Source organism: Myotis nattereri, assembly GCF_964212035.1.
Source record: "Myotis nattereri genome assembly, chromosome: 1".
In the NCBI taxonomy this organism is placed as follows: domain Eukaryota; kingdom Metazoa; phylum Chordata; class Mammalia; order Chiroptera; family Vespertilionidae; genus Myotis; species Myotis nattereri.
This window is the reverse complement of record NC_138075.1, coordinates 48,778,947-48,804,319: the sequence shown is the minus strand read 5'-3', so window position 1 is coordinate 48,804,319 and position 25,373 is coordinate 48,778,947. Positions and strand designations below refer to the sequence as shown.

Here is a 25,373-nt window from a genome sequence, read left to right as displayed (position 1 = left end):
TGGCATGGTGGTGGCAAATTTACAGCAGAGTCCTAATGGCCTGACAGCCCTACGCCGTGGTGGCCAGTGTTCCTCCCAGGTGCAGCCGGGCCTCCGGCGGGTCACGGAACAGCTCCACCTGATGGGCTTCATTGCCATCACAGGGTGATCTTTGGTTGGTATGTAACTCTCCTCGGGCTCAGCCACAAAAATGCAAATGTGAGTTTGCTTTTGTTTTTACCCCAGAAAGATCAGGTGTTTCACGAGGGATAGCCGTCCGTCCTTCTTCCTTCCTTTCTTCCTTCCTTTCTTTCTTTCTTTCTTTCTTTCTTTCTTTCTTTCTTTCTTCCTTCCTTCCTTCCTTCCTTCCTTCCTTCCTTCCTTCCTTCCTTCTTTCCTTCCTTTCTTTCTTTCTCTCTCTCTCTCTCTCTCTCTCTCTCTCTCTCTCTCTCTCTCTCTCTCTTTCTTTCTTTTTTTCAACCCATTTTTTGAGCCTTAAGCCCTAGGAGAATGTGCCACCACCCACTCTTTGGATTTTGATTATTATTTTGATTTTGGTTATTGATGCCGATAGAACCATTCGAGATATTTTTATTCACAGTGAATTTATGTCTCTAGAGAGTCTGGCCTGGAAAAATTGTCAGCCTTAGAACGTTCTGATCTAACATTTGTGCAGAACGTCAGTGCTGACAGGGCTCACGTGTTAGAGAGGGGCCCGGGGAGGCCGCAGATGGAGGGGCAGCTGCCCAGCTCAGGCCCTCCTACCCTAGGTGTGGTTTGTTGACAAAAAGCAATAGGCGGTCTGAGCACCAGGTGACCCAGCAGTAAGTGCTTGGCAGAAAGCGCCCTCTGTGGATATGAATTGCCTGTGATGCTGTTTTCTTTTGGTTATAGCAAGCGGATGAGACCCTGGATTTTGAAGAACAGATCTTGGAAGCTGCTAAATCCATTGCTGCTGCCACAAGTGCCCTGGTCAAGTCAGCCTCGGCAGCCCAGAGGGAGCTGGTGGCCCAAGGAAAGGTGGGTAAACCCTGCTGGCCGACTGGTAGGGCGTTCACATAATGAGGGCCTATGAGGGAAGGAGGTGAACGCTTCGGGCTTCATCAAGGAAATCAGGGCCGTGCCTTCCCTCGCTGAATGGCCAGTCTGCCCCAACTGACTGAAAACTCTGCTTAGACCTGATCAACAGACTCCTGGGCTTGGCTCTGGGCCCTCACCTGCTTCTGGTTAAGGAAAGCATCTCACCCTGGGCAGCGATCAGGGCCTGAACAAGACATGTATATTCCCTCTGTACATGAGGCTGTTTAAAGGTGTAAGCTGTCATGTTTTCCTGGTGGCGGCTTTATAAGCACCACAGCCAGGGCTTTATAATACCATCTTACAACTCCAATGGCCCCATTCATTTCTGAGCACTGTGTCGCTGAATGCTGTCCAACTCTGCAGTAGGGTTTTCCTGAGCCCATTGGCCAGAAGGCCAGGCTCGTTTCCAATCTGAGATGTCTTCAATCTGCTTCATCTCCATCACCCGTTCCATCTGCATTAGCAGGAAAGCATCGTGTGTTTTTTCCCCAATAATCCAAAGAGTTAGTAGTACACTAGACTAATCCTGGCTATGGGAAGGTCTTCCGATTTCAAACACTCCCTGTGTCCTGTTTCTCCCATACAACATGAAAGCACCCCTCCAAACTGTGTCCCCAGCGAGCCTCTCCCATATAAAGGCAGCACAGAAATCCTATCAGGGTGAGGGTTGGGAAATTGGGTCGTCGTAACTGTCAGTCACTCTGTTCGATATTAAAAGGTCTTTGCTGTCAGTGTACAGAGGGACGGCTATGGCTGTGTCCTGACCCCAGAGCGTGTAGCACAGACAGGAAGTTACGCCAACCAGGGGCTGTCCATCGTCCTCCAGGACGTTTCTTGTGAACTTAGATATGTCTTAGTCTCAAACTACATACTTTTCTTTCTAAACCATTGTGTGGTATTTTATTCAGTGTTAACGTCTCCCTAAGTGGCATGCAGTCTGTTCCTTTATGGTTCTCACTTATCCCCTGTGGATGTAGCACAGTGCTAGCCTTACTTACCAAGTACCTGTTGACTAATCAGTATTAAAGACCAAAAATGGGTCACTGAGGAGAATATCCTACCTAAAAATTTCATTTTTTTGATAAAGGGCCAACTGTGTGCCAGGCACATTGCTAGAGTCTAGAGCAGAGGTCCTCAAACTTTTTAAACAGGGGGCCAGTTCACTGTCCCTCAGACATTCCACACATGCGCACTGCGGGCCGGGGACGAGTCGGCTGCTAAGCAGGACAGGCAGCGGTGGCAAAATCACCCCGCGGGCCGGATAAATGTTTTCGGCGGGCCGCCTGTGGCCCGCGGGCCGTAGTTTGAGGACCCCTGGTCTAGAGAATCAAACTTGAGGGGGGCAGAGCCCCTGTCCCCCGCGGGACTCAGATGGCGAAGTGTTTAACAAGTTGGAAAAGGAGGTTCAGCTGGACTTGGGTGAACTTATATGCAGGACTTTGAGGTTCCCCTGACATTCACCAAGCCATGATGTGATTCCTGTAATTGCTGACAGATCCTCAATTTCATATTCAAATACAGTCATCTGTTACCTCTCCACTCACCTCCCACAAGCGTAAGGGTATTTCCTCCCATAGATACTCCCTCTGAGTAGAAAATATTTCACTTGTTGCCATAATTTCTAAATAGAAACAGAGATCATCTTATTTCCAGCCTCTTAATGCTCTCCCTATGCCCCACCCCCACAAAACAGTCTATTTCCTTAAGGGTCTGCGCTTAATTGTACTAAAGAAAATGTACCACCCATTTTTGCATCATCTGCCAGAAAAATCACAGCACGGCTTCAGGTTCTGTGATCAGGAGCGGTTAAAGTTTCCTTGGCCCTGGAAAGAAGAGGCCTCAGGGGCTCCCATGCTTGAAATGGAGAAAGGTCGGCAGAGAAGCGCCTGTGAAGACAGCCCCAATCTATCATTCCTGAGCCATTTTCCCAGAAACTCAATACCTGGAAACCAAACAGAGGCCATTTGGAGCATTTCAGAGTGGCTCCCTGTGGCCCAGGGGAATCCCGCCGGCCGTGCTGGTGCAGTCTCGCAGTGGCCAGTGGCCCACATGGGAAAGGGTTGTCCATTCTCATGCTGGTGCTGATGGGGGGTGTCCCTGGGGGTACCGCGTGTCTGGGGTGTTTTTCTCTCTGGTTTCGGGCAGTGTGGGGTCTGAGGGGCTTCGGGTCACCCTGCGCCTTCCAGCTCTCATGAAGACTTCTCACCTCCACTCTCTAGGTGGGCTCCATCCCCGCCAATGCCGCGGATGACGGACAGTGGTCGCAGGGGCTGATTTCTGCTGTGAGTCGCCTTCTCCTTCCTGCCCACTTGGGTTTTGGAGCCCCTGCGGGAGGTTTGGGCCTTGGCTCACTTCTCTGTTGACTGTCCCCAGGCCCGCATGGTGGCAGCTGCGACCAGCAGCCTCTGCGAGGCGGCCAACGCCTCTGTTCAGGGACACGCCAGTGAGGAAAAGCTCATCTCGTCCGCCAAGCAGGTCGCCGCTTCCACGGCTCAGCTGCTTGTGGCCTGCAAGGTGAAAGCCGATCAGGACTCAGAGGCCATGAGGCGGCTACAGGTAATGGTCACTGATGCTGGTGGGAAAATACTCCTGTTGGAGCGGGTAAGTGTCGCCAAAGGGGACAGTCTCACTTCCTTGGCATGACCCACCAGGCCTTCCATCAGCCAACTCTGTGCCACTCTTCTCATTTTCTACCACGTGCGACCATGCATCCTACACCCGCTGCCCCACCAGACTGACATTCTCCACGGGGGCCTTCTGGTCTCACGCCTTGGGACCCTCCTCCCCACTCACCCAGCCTGGGGCACGCCTACTTGTCCTTCATGACTCTGCTCCAGGGTCACCTCTCCTGGGAAGTCCTTCCTCCCTCCTGGCCTCAGGCAGCCAGCCCCGCCTCTGTCCTGCCAGAGCCCCAGCCAGACCACTCATGGTTCCGATTTCCTGGCCCACCACGTTTATCTTTACATCTGTCTTTGACAAGGCGGGCAGCTTCTTAGGCACTGGCACCAGATCTTTATCTTAGCATCTCTCCCGCTAAGACGGTGCCTGTTTCAGTGGGAGTCCTCCTTCTCTATTTGCTAAGCGGGGAGTGAGAGGGCAGAGGAGTTTGTCCGAGGCTGTTGTAAGGTTTCCCAGAGCCCAGAGAACATGCTTGTGAAGGTGACAACCAAGTCCTTCCCAAGGCATACGTTTTCCTGATCATTTTCATTACCGAGTATTTGGAAACGCAATGAAAGAAATGTTTGAGTGAAAAAGTCACATAGCCTCAACATTGTCAGAGATTATCATTTTTCTCTTCCTGTGTTTATCTGTATACCAAATAGTTTTGTCTAGTTGTAATCACGGCAAGAGGCATTCTGCTTTTTTTCACTGAACATTTTATCATACATATCTTTTTCCTTGAAGGAAAGGCTTCATAATTTCTCTGTGCAAAGCTAACTGACCCATTCTTCATGAGCCTCATTTTTAATGATTGCATGATATTGCATCAACCAGTCATGCCAGAATTTTCCTACACTTTGGACATTTTGTTTCCAATTTTCTAGATTTTTATTATGTATTATGATGCAGATTGTTTATGTTCTAAAAATATGTTTACATGAGTCATAGCAATTTCATAAATGGCAGAAATATTTGAACAGTTCTACCAAAGCTCAGAACTCTTGTTTTATTTTGGAAGTCCTGACGTGCACTTCTGTTGTTTGGTCTTCCCGAGTGTCTCTCTGACCCTCCTCCCTCACCTTCATCTGACTCCTGGGATAAACCCAGCGGGGGAGTGGGGAGCTGCATGTTTGTGAATTGTGATTTGTGGGTTTGGGAAACACTTTTGAGGACAACATTCTGAGTTAAGAGAAACCAGGGTTCAAGTCCTGCCTCTGCCATGCATTAAGGGTATGATCTTATACAAATCACTCAAAACTTTTCAGGCCTTAGTTTGTCTCTTCTGTAAAATGGGAATGGAGATACCTGCATTGGCCTGTGAACATGCTTTTGTGAGGCCTCGGGCTTTACACAGATCTAGCATAGCATCACTGTTGCTGATTTAACCGGATGCTGCAACGTCATGGGTGGGTTCCTCACAATGACCCAGAGCTTGTCTGAATAGACAGACCTATTTTCTGAATAGACAGACCTATTCATATCCCAACTCTATAAGTTACTAGCTACAGGGTCTTAGACAAGTTACTTCAGTTTCAACATCAGAAAAGCAGACTAATGAGTTCTGACCTCATAAAGCTATTTTGAAAATAAGCACAGTTTGACTGCTTGTCAGAGATGAATTGAAGCACTCCCTTCTCATGCAAGCCCTCATAGTCCCTATTTGTCACATTAGCTCACCAACCAGATGAGCCCATTGATTTTGAATGAGAACTGATTTTTCAGTTTCTGAGGTTTAACCTCCAAACACAAATCTTTGACTCTGAGGGGGCTGGGCCGGGACTTCAGAAGCTTTAAAAAAGCCTTGACCACCATTAGAAGATCATCCCAAACCTCTGGTGGCAGAAGACAAGCCCCCAGCATTAAGAGTAAGCCACCCTGAGCATGAGGTGAGGCCAGTGTGGGCCGGAGCCCTCACTGAAGGTCTAGAGACTCACACTGAAGAGCTCCCCTTCGCCTGTCTCTAGCAGTTGCTTATCCTCGAGCAGGTGGCGTAAAGCCCAGCTCTGCCTCTGAAAGTACATCATAAAGGCCTTATCACTGTGGGGCTTCCAGCCCTTTCATGCAGGGGTAGAGTGTGAATTCATAGCCCTTCATTTGACAAAAAAAATCATTCAGTGAACACCAACCCTGGGCAGCCACTGTGCCAGGTGCTGGGGACCCAAAGATTCAAGTCACAGCCCCTGCCCTCAAGTTACTCCCTGTCCATGAGGGAGAAAGGCAATCACAAGGTGGTAAAGGCTACAGAGAAGGCAGCACAGGGCACTCCAGGAGCACTGGGGTGGGCAAGACCCAGGTGGACCGAGAAAGTGATGTCCGTGCCAAGTCCTCAAGTATGTCTAAATGGAACAGGGCAGGGCTTCTAAACCAAGGAGGCAGCCCTGAGGGCTTCTGTTAACACACATCACAACGCTACGTCATTTATTTACATAATTGTACTTCCCTTCCAAACTGTGTTCCTTGGAGGCCAGAAACTGGATCTCACTCATCTGTGAATGAGCTAAGATTAGGTTGGTGCCAATGTTGGTAGAATCAGTGGATGGATGGATGGATGGATGGATGGACGGACGGACGGATGGACGGACGGACGGACCAATAGACACTGACAGATGGATCCTAACTAGAGAGAACCTCTGTGTTATGTTTAGATGATAAATAGATTCATAGTCTCATGAACTGCACCTTCATGTCTGTTCTTGCCTGATCCAAATGGCTGTTCCTAATAATACAATGTGTGTTTTGTTTCCTCTCCAGGCGGCAGGAAATGCTGTGAAAAGAGCCTCAGACAATCTTGTCCGTGCAGCCCAGAAGGCAGCATTTGGCAAAGCTGATGATGACGATGTTGTAGTGAAAACAAAATTTGTGGGGGGCATTGCTCAGGTTTGTGATTAAGTCCAGACAATGTTTACTCCCACGATGGGCACTGTGTTAGACCAGAGACACAAAATAACAGTGACCTAAACGAGACAGAGGTTTACCTCTCCCGTGTGACAGTCTGGGTATAAGCAGTCTGCATTCTTACCCACTGATAAGCCCAGACTTTCTCCCCGTTGCTGAACCTTCCCTAAGAAGTTGTCCTTGGCCACTTGGACCTGGGCTTTCCAGCCAGCAAGAAGAGGTAGAGGAGGGGCCGCACGGCCCTGAAGTTGCCTGCATGGCTTCCTCTCACATGCCATTGGCCAGCACTGTTACTTGGCCAGCCTCGCCGTAAAGGAGGCTGGGAGATGCAGTCTTCTTAGTGCCGCATGCCTAGCCGAAAGTCAGGGATTTTGTTATAAAAAAGGAGAAGAGGAATTGGAGGAGAGCAATATTATCCTGTAAGTAAAATGATGGATGCATTTGGAGCTGCTACCCACTCAAGATACTTGGCTCGAAAGAGAATGAATGGACCCGTTCCCAGAACGCTGATGAGAGTAGACGGGGTAGCAGAGAGTAGCCTGACTTGGGCAAGGTTGCGTTCATGGGCTTGGGAGGGAGGGGGAAACCAGGAAATCAGGCTTGCAGTTCAGAGTGCGTGTGACATAAATCTACTCTATGAGGTTGGTTTTCTCGGCACCAGGGACACCGAGACCCTGTTACTGAAGTTACTCACTCCCATGCCTGCCTTAGCTCTTCCCAAACCGCTCCCTCTATTTGGAAACACACGACTCACCCTTACCAGACTCTGTTTCCTGACTCACTAGTTCCATGAGGAGTTCTATGAAGAAGGGTCTCTGATCCAATAAGTGTGTGGAATGCTGTACTCTCTACCCACTTCTCGGAGTATCACAGCAATCGTTGGCCTAGTAAAGGCTCTGAGAAGGCCCACAGGAAAGAAATCTAGTTGGCTTTCTTGCACACAAACTTACCTTTTTCACTAAATACCTGTTTGCAAATATTCCTCAGATCATGCCGTAGAAGCATGAAATAAATATATGAAAGCCATCTAGTGCCCACAGCTCTGGCTTCGGCTTCGGGAATACCTGGGCCAGGCCCTGCACCCCTAGCTGGGGCACTGTGGGAAGTGGACTCTCTCTCTCTCAGCTTCAGGTTCCTCATTGGAACAATGGGGTGGCCAATGGGGCACACTTCACAGTGCTCCCAAGAAGATGATGGGACACTCCACCTAGCGTGCTTACACCAGAACCCGGCACATAGTAGGGATGACACAGACATTGGCTATGAAGTTAGTGGCCAGAAGTCAGCTTATTTTCTTGGGTCAACTGGCTCATCAGTCTCAGAACCCAAACCGTGGCCCCAAGACTGGTCTCCAGAGACAGCACTTCGTCCGGGTGCCCTGCTGTGTCCCGTGCAGCAGGCGCTGTGGGAGCTCACGAGGCAGGCCCTGGAGGGCAGGGCAGTCTCCTGGGAAATTTTACATCCATCCAGCTTGTTGCTTTCTTTCCAGATTATCGCTGCCCAGGAGGAAATGCTGAAGAAGGAGCGAGAACTGGAAGAAGCAAGGAAAAAACTGGCCCAGATCCGCCAACAGCAGTATAAATTCTTACCCACTGAACTGAGGGAGGACGAAGGCTAAGGCCGTGGCCAAGGTGGCGAGCCCCCAGTGGACGCCTCTGAGGGAACTGGACAGACAGTGTTCCTGGGAGGCGGGGAACTTACCTGGAAGCTGCCTGCCTCCCCCGGGGCCAGCCCAGAGCCGAGTGCTCATCCTCACGTCTGTCCAGTTGGGCACCAGCTGCATGATCGTGATGTCACACGGTACAGTGTCCCACCCACAGCTCCTCCGCCAGCTCCCCGCCAGCCTCGCCGTATCTCAGGAGAGAGGGCCGTGCATTGCGTGGACTGTTACCAAAAAAGAGAAGTCAGTATTATGTCGTTCTCAGACACCTGTGCTCTCTGTTGGCCCTTCTCCGGGCCTGCTCCTGGGCCTGTTGAAATCTTAATAGGAAAAAATCATGGCTTGAGGAAATGCGGATGCCATAGATATTCACAGCTGCCCTTCTCCCCCCCAGGAGAGAGTGGGAGTTGGAGTTGAACATGTTAATAAAAGACAGAAACGTAAGCCCGTGTGGACTCCAGGAGGGCAATGGGGGTCGTCCTTCTGGCTCACCCACAGGGTGACGAGTTCCTGCTCCCGTTTGCACGCCTTCTTGCCTCAGTGTGTAAGCTCCCTGGACAATCGCGACCCCGTCTTATATTCTGTGGCCCAGAAAATCAAACAATTATTTTTTTTCCCCTCCATAATCCAAAGGGCAGAGGTGTGGGGTAGCTGTCAGGGCTCGGCGAGCAGGGGCTGTAATAAAATGTGTGGGTCCTTACTCCGCAGAGGCTGTTTCAGTTCCTACAAGTCCATTCACACAAACCCACAGCCCCCAGGTGACAGGCAGTTCAGCACCCCCTGGCAAGCCTTCAGGGTGGGGGTGCAGCTGAAACAAAGCAACTCCTTGGTGGCTCCGTCTTCCAAGTCCCACATCAGCTCCTCTGCTCTGAAGTGGTCAGAATTCAGAATGGGAAGCCGTCTGTTTAGTAAAAGTCTGTCTCCTCCCTCCTGAGATGGGCATTTTCCCTATGTCTTACGATTCGTAAAACCTAGACGCATCCTAAAATCAACGTGAGCCTTTTACAGGATCGCTTTGCTTCTCCTGGCATCTTCTCAGTCCAGCTGTATTTTCGGAGTCCGCCTTCCAGATGTCACTCTTGCAGAACTGTGTCGTCTCCCCTCTCTTTTTTCGGAGCCCTCTCCTTGGAAGGGCACTTTAAGATCTTGAATTGACCTTTAGTCTGAGCCTTGACCCAAGACAGTGCAGCAAGTGGTTTGTGGGACAGATCCTAATGCCAGGTAGCAAGTGTCTTTGAAAGAATTTATGGAGGGAAGACTACGGGGTACGTGGTTTTCAAAGCTGATACCTTCCCTGCAGTGATGGGGTGTCACGTCTCACTTCGCGTCCACAGTGCAGCTCCAGAGAAGCACCGATGCGCTGGTCCCCATGCGGTGTCACCTGCAGCCCTGGCCAACGGCCCGGCTTTCGCAGACGCGAGCCCACCTTGTGGTTTTACAACATAATCAAACTCTTGACAGTTCCCCATGTCTATGCGAGAGTGTCAGTGCTGCACATGACAGAATCTTTTCCAGACGGGTAGAAAGCTGAGGAAATCGTGTTGATAAAAAGCAGGTGGGGCGAGTGTGCAGGGAGGTGGGGTGGAGGCGCCCCCTGAAGAGGGCGTTAGCGGGAACCTGGGAGCCCGGCATCTCCGGAAGCTCACACCCCTCGCTGGCCCTTTGTGAGCATGGCGAGTGCGGCTCCTCAGCTCCACCCTGGCTGTGCCCCTCGCACCTCAGATGAGCACCGGCCTGTGGACACGGGCTTCTCCCCCGGGACACTCTGCAGACAGACAGGCACAGGGTGCTTTCTGGGACCGTGAGGGTCAGACCCGAAGGCTCACAGACCAGCGGTGTTAACGCCCTCACATTACAGACTTGGGGGCCCCTCCATGGCCCACCCTCACCTCTTTTCTTCCAGGCTGTGCAGTTGCTCCTTCCCTCCACCTGTCCCCTGTCACATCCTGCATCCCAGGAGCCAGGCAGGGACGGGCAGGGAGTTCTCTGTCCCCGCCTCAGTCATTAAAAACCTTCAGAGCCCAACCCAGGGGAGAGGCCTGTCCTTTACAGCGACATGGCGCGCACGAGCGCAGTCTATTGTAGGACGATGCAAGCGTCCTCCTGTCACGAGTATCTGCCAGGACCCCTGTGTGGCGCTTTCACCTGGCCCTCCCGCGTCCACCTGCATGTATATGCGTGAATGGCCTCATGCTGGCTCAGTCCCCTCATTCCATGAAATGGTTGAAAGGTGCCCCAGGCATTGAGGGGGCTCTGGTTCTTCTTTAAAGGGAAATAATGTAGATGTGATTGCATTTGGGGTGTGAGTTTTCATTTCAAAGCATCTCACAAAGGAGTGGTCTTGGGATAAAATGGTCCCGGGTCTGGAGCATAGAAACGCAGCTCGAGTGAAGGGAGGCGGTGTGGGCGGGCAGCCAGGAGGGGAGCTCACGCTGGGCTTAGAAGCCTTGGACTGGTCTTTGTGCCCACAAATTGCTGTCTCTGAAGGTCCAAGGAGGAACCTGAACTGGACTTTAGAACCGCCCAGGGGTTTGGGAGTTTGGTTTTGTTGGTTCTGCCTTTCAAGAGAATGCTAAAGCCACATTCAGTGCAACAAGCAGCCCTTGTTTAAAGTGCTGGCATGCAGGCTGGTGCAGCCCCGGGACCTGTGCCGCAGGTACCCAGAGTCCTGGGCAGCCCTCCAGGCAGGCGTCGTGGGCCCCCGGCCGGCTACACAGGAGGGATGTGTGTGCATGATCACGGAAAACCCTTCAGGCTTCAGTAGGCCTTCCCTGCTTGCTTTCTGAGGGTTTTACCAGTCAGCGAGTATATGGGCAACCAAAGCCATTCCCGATTTATCAATACATTGTAACCACCCAGCATGAACCCTGCCACCAGAGCAGTCCCAAGGCCACAGCCTCACCTGGCACCAGGCAGCAGGGCGACGTGGTGAGCAAGCCGTGGCTCCACTCGCGGGGGCCTCCTGCTAATGAGCCTGCCTCCTCGGTGAGCCCCCAGTGTCCCCAACTCTGAGTCTGGGCTCTGCAGAGCCTCTGGGGGTTCTGCCCAGGACCCAGCTAGACTGTCAGCATGTTCAGGGGTCAGATTCCTGGAGGGAGCATCCCCTCTGCTGACCTCCGCAATGGCCGCTCCCAGAACCCAAGGGGTTGGCGGGAAGTGTTCGCTTCGGGCTAAGCGGAGTGGAGTGCAGGGACCCTCAGACCCTGACAGCTGTGCTGGGGGTCAGGTCGCACCTCCCACAGTCTCCTCCAAGTGCCGGCCTCGGGGGAGGGGTCTTCCCCCACGTGGTGTCCAGTGTCGTGTTTAAAGTACCCGAGACAACTGCTCGTCTCAGCGTCTGCTGGGAGCGTATGTTTATGCTCATTAGGAGCAGGCATGTGACAGAGCTTGTGTTGACTGCCGAGAAAAGCAAGCAGTCCACTTCTGTTCTGCACGCGAGGTTTGGATCTGGGCCCTCTGCGCCGCCTCCCAGCCGCGGTGAGCGCCAGGTGAGCAGCGCCGTGTGCCCTGCTTCCCGGAGGCGGGGCTCCAGCCAGCAGCTCTCACTGAGCTGCAGATGCAGGCGCAGACAGGAGCGTTACACTGCTGCCTGTCCTGTGTCTTCACTCTGGATCTGGTCACATAAATGATTTTGTTTATTCACCAGAAATAAACTTTTCAAGGAATGACCCTGTGTGAAAGTCTCAGGGGAATGGGAGGAAGAGGGAAGAGAGACGGAGGAGAATGATTATCATGAGAGAAATTCCACCTTGAGTACCAGCACCGTAGTTACCAGGAGGATCGTGGAGGGGTATGTGTGTGTGGGTGTGGGTGTGCCTCTGTGTGTGAGTGTGTGTGTAAGTGTGTGGGTGTGTATGAATCTGTGTGTGTAGGTGTGTGTGTGTGTGAGAGTGTGAGTGTTTGTGTCTGTGTGTGTAAATGTGTGTGTGTGTGTGTGTGTCTGTGTGTGTGAGTGTGTGGGTGTGAGTGTGTGTGACAGAGGCAGGGCCAAGAGTGCCGCTGAATTCCATGCAGCTTTGCTGACTCTGGAGGAAGAAATAGACCATGAAGAGGAAGATGCAGTGATTTTTCTCTGAAAGAAGCCATCTCCCTGGACAAGTGGATGGAGACTTGTGTTACCTAACTGGAAGGTTGCACAGCTAAGGACAGTGCCCCTGTGCCTCTCCAAATGATGGGCCCGGCCCAGAAAGGTGAGCTTCGCCTCCAACACCCACACCAGCAATGCAGCCTCCAGAGATCGCAGCTGCCCTCCCTCCTGTAGAGGGGGCCTGCAGGTGGCCCGGGCTGCCCTCCCTCCTGTAGAGGGGGCCTGCAGGTGACCTGGCCTGCCTCCCTCCTGTAGAGGGGGCCTGCAGGTGGCCCGGGCTGCCTCCCTCCTGTAGAGGGGGCCTGCAGGTGACCTGGCCTGCCTCCCTCCTGTAGAGGGGGCCTGCAGGTGGCCCGGGCTGCCCTCCCTCCTGTAGAGGGGGCCTGCAGGTGGCCCGGGCTGCCTCCCTCCTGTAGAGGGGGCCTGCAGGTGGCCCGGGCTGCCCTCCCTCCTGTAGAGGGGGCCTGCAGGTGGCCCGGGCTGCCTCCCTCCTGTAGAGGGGGCCTGCAGGTGGCCCGGGCTGCCTCCCTCCTGTAGAGGGGGCCTGCAGGTGACCTGGCCTGCCTCCCTCCTGTAGAGGGGGCCTGCAGGTGGCCCGGGCTGCCCTCCCTCCTGTAGAGGGGGCCTGCAGGTGGCCCGGGCTGCCTCCCTCCTGTAGAGGGGGCCTGCAGGTGGCCCGGGCTGCCCTCCCTCCTGTAGAGGGGGCCTGCAGGTGGCCCGGGCTGCCCTCCCTCCTGTAGAGGGGGCCTGCAGGTGGCCCGGGCTGCCCTCCCTCCTGTAGAGGGGGCCTGCAGGTGGCCCGGGCTGCCCTCCCTTCTGTAGAGGGGGCCTGCAGGTGGCCCGGGCTGCCCTCCCTCCTGTAGAGGGGGCCTGCAGGTGGCCCGGGCTGCCTCCCTCCTGTAGAGGGGGCCTGCAGGTGGCCTGCCCAGAGTCCTTCTTTGGGAGAAACCAGACTCAGGAAAACTGAGGAATTTATAATGTGCAAGAGGGCGATGTCAGAGAATCACCATAACAACAGAGAATGTGTCACTGGTCTGTCTAATCAGATTGTGTTTCCTCATAAAATGGTGGCCTGGCATCTCTAAGCCAATGGGTAATGTTGTTCTCGTTTGACTTAACTAGAACAGGGATGGGACTGACTATCCCCTATCAAGCATGTCAAACTCAAGGGCTGACACGGGCCAAATAAACAAGGCTTAAGTTTATGTGGGCCGCAAAAAACAAAAGCTTCAATTTTCATACAAAAGTAGGTTTATTTCGATAGAGACATGCTAAATACCAAGGGCTGAAATAAATGAGTAATCGTTAGCATAAAATAATAGAACATTTTAATAAAAAGTAATATTTTTTCTTGAACATTAACCAGACACTGAATAACTGCACAAATTAATAAGCGTAATGCAAACCTATTTTTCTTGTTCTCCAAAAGAGAAATATTTCCTGTTGCGCACACCAAAAAAGTCAGTCTAAGACGAATGACGTGGCCATCGGCTGCTAAAATATTCGCTGCTTATATTAGTGGAGAGAAATGGTGCGCCTGTGCGTAAGGTGCGTAAGGGAAATGAATGCAACACAATTACAGTAATCAGTCATTAGTGAACATTGTAGTTATTAATAATTATGTCTAACGGGATATTGTAAAAATTAAGTTATGAAATTTTTATTAAAACGTTTCTTAGATACCATTGTATTGGCTGGGCCACAAAAATATTCATTGTGGGCTACATGCGACCCGCGGGCCACGAGTTTGACATGCTTGGCCTACAGCAGTGGTTCTCAACCTTCCCAATGCCGCGACTCTAATACAGTTCCTCATGTTGTGGTGACCCCCAATTTCATTGTTACAAATTGAACATAATTAAAGCATAGTGATTAATCACAAAAACAATATGTAATTATATATGTGTTTTCCGATGGTCTTAGGTGACCCCTGTGAAAGGGTCGTTCGACCCCCAAAGGGGTCGTGACCCACAGGTTGAGAACCACTGGCCTATAGGAAGGTGGGAAGCGTGAGGTGAAGTCCAGAAAGGAGGGCGGGGAGCTAACGGTGGTGGAGAAGGTGGCATGGCCGTCCGCAGAGAGGCACACCAGGACTCAGCAGGGCACAAAGTGGTGGGTGTGGGGTTGGAAGCTATCTGAGGGAGTTCTGATCCCCATGTGTGGTCAGAGGCCTTACCAGGGGTACCATCACCTACTGTGTTCAGGACACCGGGGACCCTACCTTGTTCCTGGAGAAGGTCAGAGTCCATGGAGAACAAACTTGTGCCAGGGCCGTGGGAGAAAAGGGCAGCACCCTGGAGGTCAGAAAGGCTTTTGGGTGGAGGGTGTTTGACCTCACTCCTAGTGAATAGGAGTTTCCAGGCAGAAGAGGTGGGGGAACAGCATTCCAGGCAGCGGGAACCACACATGCAAAGGCGTGGGTTTATGAGGGGCTGGAGTGCTTCGGGGAGCAGGGAGCAGTTCAGCAAGGGCAGGGCTTCTGCCTTGGGGCCCCTGGCATGGAAAGGAGAAGGCAGCGAGGGGCTGGTGGCAGGCCAGGGCAAGTTACCGATGAGTCACTCTGCAGGAGATCTGAAGAGATAGTGTGCCCTGGAGAGCTCCCCATCACAGTGTGGAGATCACTAGCACAGGCCAGCAACACAGGCGGGAGCGGGTCCATGCTGCTGTGCAAGGAAAGCAGAGCAGGAGAGAGTATGTGGCCAAGCCACACAGCCTCCAGGAAGGAGGTGCCCAGCCTGAGGGACTGCACCCCAAGTCAGGGCGGGCTCTATTCACAGGGGAGAGGGCGTTTCATCTCTAGACAGCTAACACGTAGTCTACTCCTACCACACGCCCGGCACACACCTTATTATCTGCATTTAATCCTCACAACAATGTACAAAGCATGACACATACGCGCTCTTAATATTCTCATTGTATAGAAGGCAAGGCCCAGGACAGAGCAGGGAAGTAACTTGTCCAAGACCACCCAGTGAGGACAGCTGGGAGCTCCCAACCGCTGCGTTACAGCCACCAGCTGGTGAGTGGCAAACCAGACTCAAACTCCCACTTCTTTCCAAAGCTCATGTTTTTGTTCTTTTATGTATTTTTATTTTTATTGATTTCAGAGAGGAAGAGAGAGAGAGAGAGAGAGAGAGAGAGAGAGAGAGAGAGAGAGAGACATCAATGGTGAGAGATAATCATTGATTGGCTGCCTCTTGCATGCTCCACACTGGGGATCAAGCCCCAATTCCAGGCATGTGCCCTGACCTGGAATCTAACCGTGACCTCCTGGTTCATAGGTTGATGTTCAACTATTGAGCACACTGGCTGGGCACCAAAACTCATGTTTTTAACCACCGTCTCTGGAGCACCTGTCTGGGCCTGGCAGATTGGACAGAATTGAGGCAGATGTAGGAGAAGGGCCTCAGAGCATAGGGGCCCACATGGGCAGAGCCTGGGGCAAACTCAAGGTGTTAGGGACAGGGAGAAGTGGGGGCGGTGGGTGTTGCAGGAGAGGGTGGCGAGTCCGCACGTATAAGGGAGAAGGGGCGTCCTGAGGGGCACTGCATGAGCACCCAGCTAGGGAGCTTATTCTCTAACAGGCAGGTTGTGAGCGCCCAGGGTGGCTTCATTCTCACTTGGATGTCTCCAAAATCCTGGTTTAGGGCCTTTTTCCTTCAGACCAGAACACTCCCCTGAGTCTAAAACCAGTGCTCAAGAGTAACTACTGGCTCGGAAATTCAGCCCTGTGTTTTATTCAGCATTCTCCACCCTGAGCTGCAACAGTTCTGCTGCTTGAACTTACAGAAGTGAGAGGCCCTGGCGCCTAGGGACAAAAATGCCTCAGCCCCTAGGAGGGGAGGTAGCAGGATCCAGCACCCCAGTACCTGGGGCCTTATTAGGAGCTTCTTGTCTGCTGGGGGTCTCTTCCCCTCACCCCCCAACCTCCGACCCCCCTACCACCACTGCCCCCCGCTCCCCGCCGCTACACACACACACACACACACACACTTCCATGGCGCATTTTTAGAAAGAGGACTTGGATTCAATGAAGCCCAGAACTGAATGTGGAAGAAATGCCTTCCGGGCTCACAAAAAGGCTGGCCGTGTCCTGGTGTGGCCCAGAGTGACAGGGGCCCTGAGCCAGGCCCTCAGTTCTGGGATCCCAGCACCCTGATACTGCAGGAGCGTCCAGGGTGGAGCAGGGAGGGTGAGGTGAACTGGGCTCCATGGGCAGGTGGGAAGATGAAAGGAGGGTAAAAGTCACGGTCCTTAGGCCTTCTCTGTGAAGGTGACTCCTGCCAGGGAAGTGAGAACAATGCCAGGTGCCCACTGTTGGGCTGAGGGTTGGGAGGGGGCAGGGCGTCTGAGAAGGAGCAGAGACTGGGGCTGGGTTCTTGGGGAGGAGGTGGGCTGGGTCCTTGGGGAAGAGGTGGGCTGGGTCCTTGGGAAGGAGGTGGGCTGGGTCCTTGGGGAAGAGGTGGGCTGGGTCCTTGGGGAGGAGGTGGGCTGGGTCCTTGGGGAGGAGGTGGGCTGGGTCCTTGGGGAGGAGGTGGGCTGGGTCCTTAGGAGGAGGTGGGCTGGGTTCTTGGGAGGAGGTGGGCTGGGTCCTTGGGGAGGAGGTGGGCTAGATCCTTGGGGCAGAGGTGGGCTGGGTCCTTGGGGAGGAAGTGGGATGGGTCCTTGGGGAGGAGGTGGGCTGGGTCCTTGGGGAGGAGGTGGGCTGGGTCCTTGGGGAGGAGGTGGGCTGGAGCAAGGTCTCCAAGGACAGGAAGCAGGCTGGGGCCAGTGGATGAGCAGGGAGAACATTTGGGGCCTAGGCACCCAGGCAGGAAGATGGAGGTGGAGAGAGAGGACCGGGAAGAGGCCTGAAACTGGGGGAACAAGTAGTAGCAGAGGCCACAGTGGCGCTCTGTGGAATCAGGGCTTCATCCTAAAGGAATGAGGGGACAGGAAGCAGAGGAGAGACACGTTCTTCACGCCTGAGAGCTCTCCATCGGCCCGCCTGATGGCCAGGGCGTTTTGTTTGGGACCGTGAAGCAACCTGACAGCCCCAGCCCCGGGGTTGTATCCTGGAGGGACCCATGTTTGCTGAATACCCTGATGCTGACCCTGCATATCCACCAGTGACCGGCTGTTCCTGGGTTACAGGGAGGAAGGCTGCCTGGCTGACTTTGGCCACAGGGGGCAGTGTGGTTCCATAGATGCTAATACATAGGACGTTCCTGTTTTCCTTGAGGAAAAAAGGGGGCATTTCATTGGTGGGCAAACAAATTTAAGAATCATAGTATTAAACAAATTTATAGCTTAAGACATCTCTATGAGCTGTCTTAGGGCCTATAAGATACTCATATACATTGGATATCTCCAAAAGGAGCATACAGTATACATTTTGGGGGGCCTCAGAGCATTTTTTTGTTTTGTTTTGTTAATCCTCACCCAAGGATATTTTTCCATTGATTTTTAGAGAGAGTGGAAACATCAGTGTGAGAGAGACACATCAACTGGTTGCCTCCTGCACATGGGAGCACCCCGACCAGGGCCAGGGAACCTGCAACCAAGGTACATGCGTGCCCTTGACTGGACTCCAACCCAGGACCCTTCAGTTCGCAGGCCAATGCTCTACCCACTGAGCCAAACCATCTGGGGTTCAGAGCATTTTTTTTTTAACTCCAGTGTATTGTGAGGGACAAGTGTTCCAAAGATTATACCCTGGGAAACTTTGTTCTAAAATCCTATTGGAATTATTGACTCCCCTTCCCCCTCCCCCTCCCCCAGCACACGTAGCACACTCTGTCTAGTATTACTAGGTAATATTTCGTCTGTGCAGCAACCTCATCTGGCTTGCAGGCAGGGATCACATCTTGTCACATGTAGCCTCCCCAGCACCAAGCTGTGGCTATATGAGATATTTAAGAAAGATTGATTGCCTGAGTGATAAACTTCAGACCATGCAGTTTGCAGCCAGTGTTTATGACCTGGGAATCAGCTGCTTTGGACTCTGGCTGATTTGAACTTGAATAAGCAATAATAATAAGTTTGTTCCCAAAGAGTTACCACACCACAGCTGCCCCCCTCCTTCCTCACCCCTCAAGTGGCCCCACGGTGCCACAGGGCAACACTACAGCTAAAATACTTTCTCTGAAAATTGCATCCCCAGGGCTCCTTCCTAAGACAGCTGCAAGGAAACACAACTTGATCCTCAATATCCTGCAACCTCCTGGTAACACACTCTCTTTTCAGCAAAATCCAGAAGATGGGCTTCAGCCGGAATGGGGTTGTTAATGAAACATCGAAAGGGCCTCAGAATGCTCTGAGCTGGTCCCTATAAATAGTGCCTCTGGCCCAAATCCCAGTGGCATGTGAGCATCACCTGGAAGAAAAGGGAAAGGCTGGGGGTGGAGGGTTTCCTTAAAAACCCAGGCTTTCCCCCTACAGCTCCATCACCTCAAAAGGGCACCTGAAATTCGACCCCCAAATCCTTCTTCCTTCCTTTTTCTTGCCTCACAAGGCCGCACAATGAGGTTGGAAAAAACATACGCTACATGGGGCTTGGGACTTCAGATGGAATGGCTTTGAGTAAGACATTTTGTTTCCAAGCCTGTGGGGATACATACTGCTTTGCATTTCACTTGCCAGCATCTATTTTTTCTCCCCTATCAAAATGCAGCAATATTTTAGGGGAGTTGACCTCAAGTCAAGGGCGAGCGTGATTGGTCCAAGGACATCACCATTCCCCCTGCCAGTGGCTGGTTCTGGAATGGGCAACCAACTTGGCCTGGCCAAGGAGCCGGGAGGAAATGTCTGCTGGAGGTATTGCCTGTCCCTCCCGTATTGGTGGAGAATGAAGCCCATTCTCCGACCACAAGCAGAACCAGCCTCAGGACGGAGCCTACCCCAAGGAGGGCAGAGGGAAGATAACCAAAGGCTCTCTCTGGTGACATTGTTGATTCCTGCAGACTTCAAGATCCCTAACCAAATACATTCCTTCTGTTAGGGTCACCGAAGAAGGGACACACAAGGCAAAAGGGGTAAATAATTATAAATTTATTGGGTCATCTGGATGCCAGATGGGCTGAGCCCCCAAATGGCGCCAGCACCCAAAGACCGGGAGTCAGAGGTTCTTAAAGGACTCTAGGCGGGCTTTTTCTGGTGGGAGAATTCTCTGTGCAGGTCCGGATCCTGGCAAGGTCCGGAGGGGAGAGATAATGGTCTTAGCAAGTGGAATGTGGTCCAAGTGAAAGGGAATGTCCATTGTGAAGTTCCCAGGGGAGGGGTATTGATTCAGTTATTTGATCAAACCTAATGCCTGCCACGCTTAAGGCAGCCTTAGTTGGATTTCCTGCCCAAGCACGGTCACTAACCTCAGACAGCAGTCAGGTGGGGGAAGGCCAGCAAGGGTTTGGCCGCCTATGAGGTGCTCAGCAAAATGTTGCTTCCCTGTCCCCTCACACCTACATGAAAGCAATCTTGAAAATGTTGTCAAAGAAAACCCCATTTCTTCCACTTTCAAGAGTTAAATCAAGTGCTGTCCTGTGGGCCTAACATGGTGCCAGATGCATAGTAGGTCTTCAATAAATATCTGCATGACTCTTAACCTGTGGCACACCCCTAGAGTATGATGTGAGTGATGCCCGGATTCCAGTTTACGGCTTGCTTGCTCAATCGGGGTGGAAAATGGTAACAGGCATACTTGTAGATAGCAGAGGTCTCAGTCCAGTTTCCAGACCCTGGGATGAGCAACTGGAGTTTAGGTCCTCCCCAGCTTCCTCCACCCCCAACCCCCATTCCTGCTCTCAGAGAGACATCTGCCTCTGGTAAGCTAGAGACAGCTGTGGCCAATCACCTACAAAGCAAACCATCCGGGGAATGTCTGGTATGTAGAGTATGTGGTGTGGTGTGGGTTTGGCAAGGAAATCCTTAACTAACTATTTTGTCTGGAGGCACTGGCATGAAGCTGAGGACCCCGGAGAGTGGGTGGTAGCAAGAGGGAGTGGGACCATGCTGCCTCTTTTCCTTTCCCCCAACTGCACGGCACCATCCCGGACCTTGTCTGTTTTGCTCAGGTGCTGGCTTTTCCCTCTGGTCCCCAACAGAAGTGGAGTTGAGATAGAAGCAGCAGTAGCAGCCAGGGAAAGACAGTTCCTTGGGGAGGGGAATCACTGGAAGCTACTGGAGAACAGGGCAGGGAGGAGGCTGAGCTACTGTATGACAGGTCAGTGTACTCCACCGTCAGTGTCTCTAGCTCCTTTGCTCTGTGCAGGGGACAGAATTGACACCATTGTAATTAGCTAGTTATTAAAAATAGAAAAGGAGCAAAGGGGGAAGCCAGACATTATAGGCATGGTGTTTGGGCAGCTTCACCAGGAAGCTGCAATTTTGCACTCCCCCAGGAACCACAGGCCTACTCCCTGCAAAACACTGGGGGGAGGGACCTAACCTGGGACGATAGATGTGTGCCCTGTAAAGTTGAGGTGACGTAGGGAAGGTATTTGTCTACCAGTCACACCTCAGAACAAAGATCATTGGTCAGAATGGGCATGGCCACTGCAAGCGCACAAAAATTTGGGACTGCATAATCTCCTGAACAAAGGGGTTCTCTCTCTTGTTGCTCTTGCGCTCTTGGCTTGCTCTTGGCTTCCTTGCATTTTCCTGTGGCCCTTCAGACCCCACATGCAATGGACTAATGGACTGTAGCAGGAAACACAGATTATGCTAGCCTGATGCTGGGCTGGACACTGCTCCAACATGGAAAGGAAATCTGGACAATGACTGTGATTTTAGCTCTGCTAAAGCCCCAGCTACACTTCTTCTATGTCTGGACTGAGGGAAGTGGGACCTTGGAAACTCAGGGATGTAATTCCACAGAAATAAAATCACTCATTCTCACATGTGAGCCTCAGAAAATTCTTTTTCTTGTGCTATCCCAAGAAATCCACCCCCACTAGCACATCTAAATGACTAGGTGCCGTCTGTAAGCTGAACCTGCAAAACATGGTTGCAGAAGACTTTGAAAACCTAAGACATATTAAGGACTCAGAACTGCTGTGAAGGATGTTTTTGACAATGAAACTTTGGAGGGACACCTGGACCCCGAGTTATTGCACCAGCCATCCCAGTGTGAGCTCAGAAGCAGACATATGTCACAGTCTTAACCAGGGGTTGACAAACTTTTCTGTAAAGGCCCAGGTGGTAGATATTTTAGGCTTCTCGGGCCACATATAGCATCTGTTGTTGCATATTCTTTGTTTTTATTTTTGTCTTTTACAACCTTTTAAAAATGTCAAGACCATTTTTGGCTCCCTGGTTGGACAAAAGCAAGCAGCAGGCTGAACCTGGCCTATGAGCACCAATTGCCAACCTAGACATTACTGGCTTTGGAGTCAAGAAAACTGCCCGCGAATCCTGTTTCCTCCCTTTTCCAGCTGTGCGACCCTGAGCAAGCATCCTTACCTCTCTGATCCTGAGTGTCCTCGCGGTGAAATTCTCTCACGACATACTTGCTGCTCACCTACCACCTTCCCAAGTACAAAAGAGCGTTTTTGTGGCTGAAATAAAATGAAAAAGTCCTGGCACATGGAAGAAATGCAGCCTAAACCAGCAGTCGCCAACCTTTGTGACTTCATGGACCACCAGTGGTCCACGGACCACCGGTTGGCAACCGTTGGCCTAAAGCCATCAGCTATTCCTTGAACCCTAAGGTGGTTTGGGCTGCCCTGAGCAGGGGATCACAGCAGTGTAACTCCAGTTCCATGACAATTGCCTGGAGCCTGGGGTGGATCTCAAACACCTGATTTTTTAAAGGCTTCCTCCCTGTGTCTGACCTGCAGCCAAGGTGGGGGAACCCTCTGAGGAGTGTCCCATGGGCATCTGCTCCAGGTGGTCTGGAAACCGGCATCCGGCATCCACGCAGAGGGTACAGTGCCTCTGTGCTCATTGCCACCTGTGCCCAGCTAAGCCTGGTGTCCTTCAGGGCAAAGCCTATTCCCCAGTCCTCCAAGGGTTATACTTATGCTCAAAGCACCAGCTTGGAAGGCTGTTTCATGTCAAAATCAATAACAAGGGTTTTTCTGAGAGCCCCAGAAACGGTGGCAGTGATGGTGGCCAGATCCCTTTCCCTGACACATCCTAATGGGCTGTTGTCTGACACATGCGTTAGTCCCTGGTCCTGTATACAGATGTAGAGACTGAGGCTCAGAGAGGTCACCCAGTTGTCATAAGGCCACAGGGTTCATCAACAATTCAGAGAGAGAGAGACAGTAGGCCGTGAGTGTCTGGGGATGATGGTTTCCCCTGTGAATTACATTCCTGCCGTCTTAGTAACACTTCCCTTTCTGGCATTTTCTTTGCGGCCATGAGGTCAGAATGGCGGAACATTTATGTTGAGAATTTCCAAGGGGGATTTTTTTTTTTCTTCAATCTCAAAAGCTCATGATTAACTCTTATGTAGGAAGCAAATTTCTCCTCTGATCATGGGGGTTCAGACCTGGGCAATTCCCAGCTGGAGATGCTCAGGTTGTCACTAATTCTTTGCTTTATCCAGTAAGTATGTTCCTGAAAAGACTGGATAAGTAAAAGCATTACATGGTTTTATATGACTTAAAGGGAATTTCTGTGCGTGTTTAGGTTTTAGGTTTTGGCTTTAATTTATTTTTATCTTTTTTTTTTTTTTAGGAGAATCCTGCAAAGAGAAAATTTTACCTTTATTTGGTTTGTACATTTGGATTTTGGCACATTGTGTTTTCTTAATTACGCCTGTAATTTTGGCTATTGTTTCTTTAGCAGTGGTTTCACAGATGGAGTTTTTACTGTGTAAAACTGGACTTTTAAGTAGCAAATATTTCTTCAGTACTGCTAGACCTGATCACATACACTATCCCCTGTACTACCCTCAAAAAATCTGCAACACAGATTGCATTGTCCCTATTTTATAGATAAAGAAACTGAAGTGCAAGCTCTTTATATGCTAAGGGACCGAGATGGCATTCCAACCCAGCTTGTCTGATCCAGGGCTAGCACCCTAAGTCACAAATCATGAGGTTTTTCTGATCATTGAAAAACCGAGACAGAGAAACTCCATCCTCCACCCCTGCATCTCCTCACCCAATGGCTCCGTTAAACCCAATTCTAGGTTGACATGAAAGTGGTTTACACTAACCCAGGACCCCTTCGGTCCAGTGAGAGAGGAGCTGTGTTGGACATGCAGAGACCACCCCTGCGGCCAGCTTCCCCCCAGCAATGGACGCCTGACCAGTCTGGGCGTGTCGGGTCAGCGCCCACGCCCAGGGAGGTGTGGGTGAAAAGGAGTGTGTGTGGCCTAGGTGTCCTGGCCGTGCCTTCTGTCGCTGGGCGTCAGTTTCCCCTTCGGTAGAGTGGGCCTGCTCCTGCTGCCTGCCTATCCAGGCTCTTATGTCAACACTTTCATTGGTACGAGTTGAGTTTCTGTTGCTTGTCACCAGGTGAGTCCTGAGCAGTGTAGCTAGTGCCCTTGGCCCTTGAACAACATGAGGGTTAGTGGTGCCGAACCCCACGCACTTAAAATTCCTCATATGACTTTTGACTCCCCCCAAACTTAACTACAGTCAGCCAGCCCTTCACATCAGCGGGTTCAACCAACAGCAGATCAAAAGCAATGCTTTCGATCAGTGCTCAGGACTCTCTGGTGTGGAGAACGCGGTTGGGAATCTGCGGTTGGGAATGCAAAACTAGTTTTCAATCCACCATTAGTTGAATCCCCTGTTGCGAAACCCGTGGAGAGGAAGGGCCGGCTGCATTTATTGAAAAAACTCCACGTATAAGATGCCCACACAGTTCACAGGGTCCTCTGTATCGCGCGCAGCACAGGGCCGTACTTTGCGAGTGGTGAGTGCACCAGTTGTCAGCATCTGTGGCTGTTATTATTGTCCTACCTGTCCCCCCAGAGTCAGTGCAATGCCTCGTGCAGGGCGGGTGGTGGTAGAGTTCCACCAAACTGACCAGCAGAGGTGGCCTCCAAGCTCACCTGCAGCTCGGACGCCCCACGACACAACGCTGTAGCACTGCCCCACTCTCGGTATCAAATGTAGCTTCGGCAGGGTCTCTGTGGGCCCGAAAGACAGGGTGTCCTGACACTAGAGACAGAGGTGACTGACGACGGAGTATGGGCTGCGACTAAAGCCCGTCCAGGCATCAACAAGGCTCTCGGGGCGAAGGGAGTTGGCAGGACGGGAATTGTGGAAGGCTTTCCGGGGAAGTTTACCTGGTCACATGCCAAATCCTCACTCAGACCCTGCTATGTAGCTAGGAGGCTGGGGGTACGGGACCTGCCTGGACGATCCTGGCGCTGACACCCTTGTGGGGGCTGGTGAGTAACTCGACTCCTCCCCCCCGCCCCCCCCCCCCCCCCCCCGCACCCCACAGCCTCTCAGCCTCACAGCTGCACAAGGGGGGAATTGGGCCGAGATTGGTCGTTTTCACACTGAATTTTCTTGACGTCCAAGGTTTTCAGGGTCCCAGGGGCCTCCTGGGCAGGAGCATGTGAAAGGGAAGCTAAAAGGTCAGGACCCCACAGAGCTGCTTTTCGTATTGGGGTTCTGTGCGTAATTGCATTTGGAAAAGGGTTCTGCTGCTTTAAAAAGCCTTAAACCAGGCGATCTCCAGTCCCTTCCTGCCCCATCCATCTGGGCATTTCTGTGCCAGGCACGCTCTTCTCTGCTGGGGTAACACAGAGCTAGAGCCCCCCATTAAAGTAACAGATGACCCCAGACAGCTTTTGCTTATGTGGGTTCTACCTAGTAACATTTACCATTTTATAAACTAAAACTGAAAAAGAATTTCAAAACCGGAATCCCCAGCACTCGTTCCATGAGCTCTCAGGGCCAGTAGCCTTTGGAAAATTCTACTGTAACCTTGTGAGAACATGCAAGTGAAAAGGCAAATGACATCTCAGTATTTTCATAAAAAGAGTTTTGATCTCACAGCTCAGTCAGGGTTTGGGGATTCTCTAAGGCCCCTGGTACCCATTTTGTGAGCTTCTGAGCCAGGCTCTTA

The 25,373-nt window shown here is 51.9% G+C and overlaps 1 protein-coding gene across 2 annotated transcripts in view; it reads left to right on the top strand.

Annotated features, from left to right (window-relative positions):
- The window catches only part of TLN2 (talin 2), a 428,326-nt gene extending 419,351 nt beyond the window's left edge, over positions 1–8,975 (top strand). For both annotated transcript variants that reach the window (XM_081089528.1, XM_081089529.1), the window contains 5 exons: positions 874–999; positions 3,279–3,341; positions 3,433–3,615; positions 6,472–6,597; positions 8,105–8,975. In XM_081089528.1, coding sequence (XP_080945654.1) covers positions 874–999; positions 3,279–3,341; positions 3,433–3,615; positions 6,472–6,597; positions 8,105–8,233 — 627 coding nt within the window. In that variant the 3' untranslated portion in view covers positions 8,234–8,975. The remainder of the gene's footprint in view (positions 1–873; positions 1,000–3,278; positions 3,342–3,432; positions 3,616–6,471; positions 6,598–8,104) is intronic.
- The last annotated feature ends 16,398 nt before the right edge of the window (positions 8,976–25,373 follow it).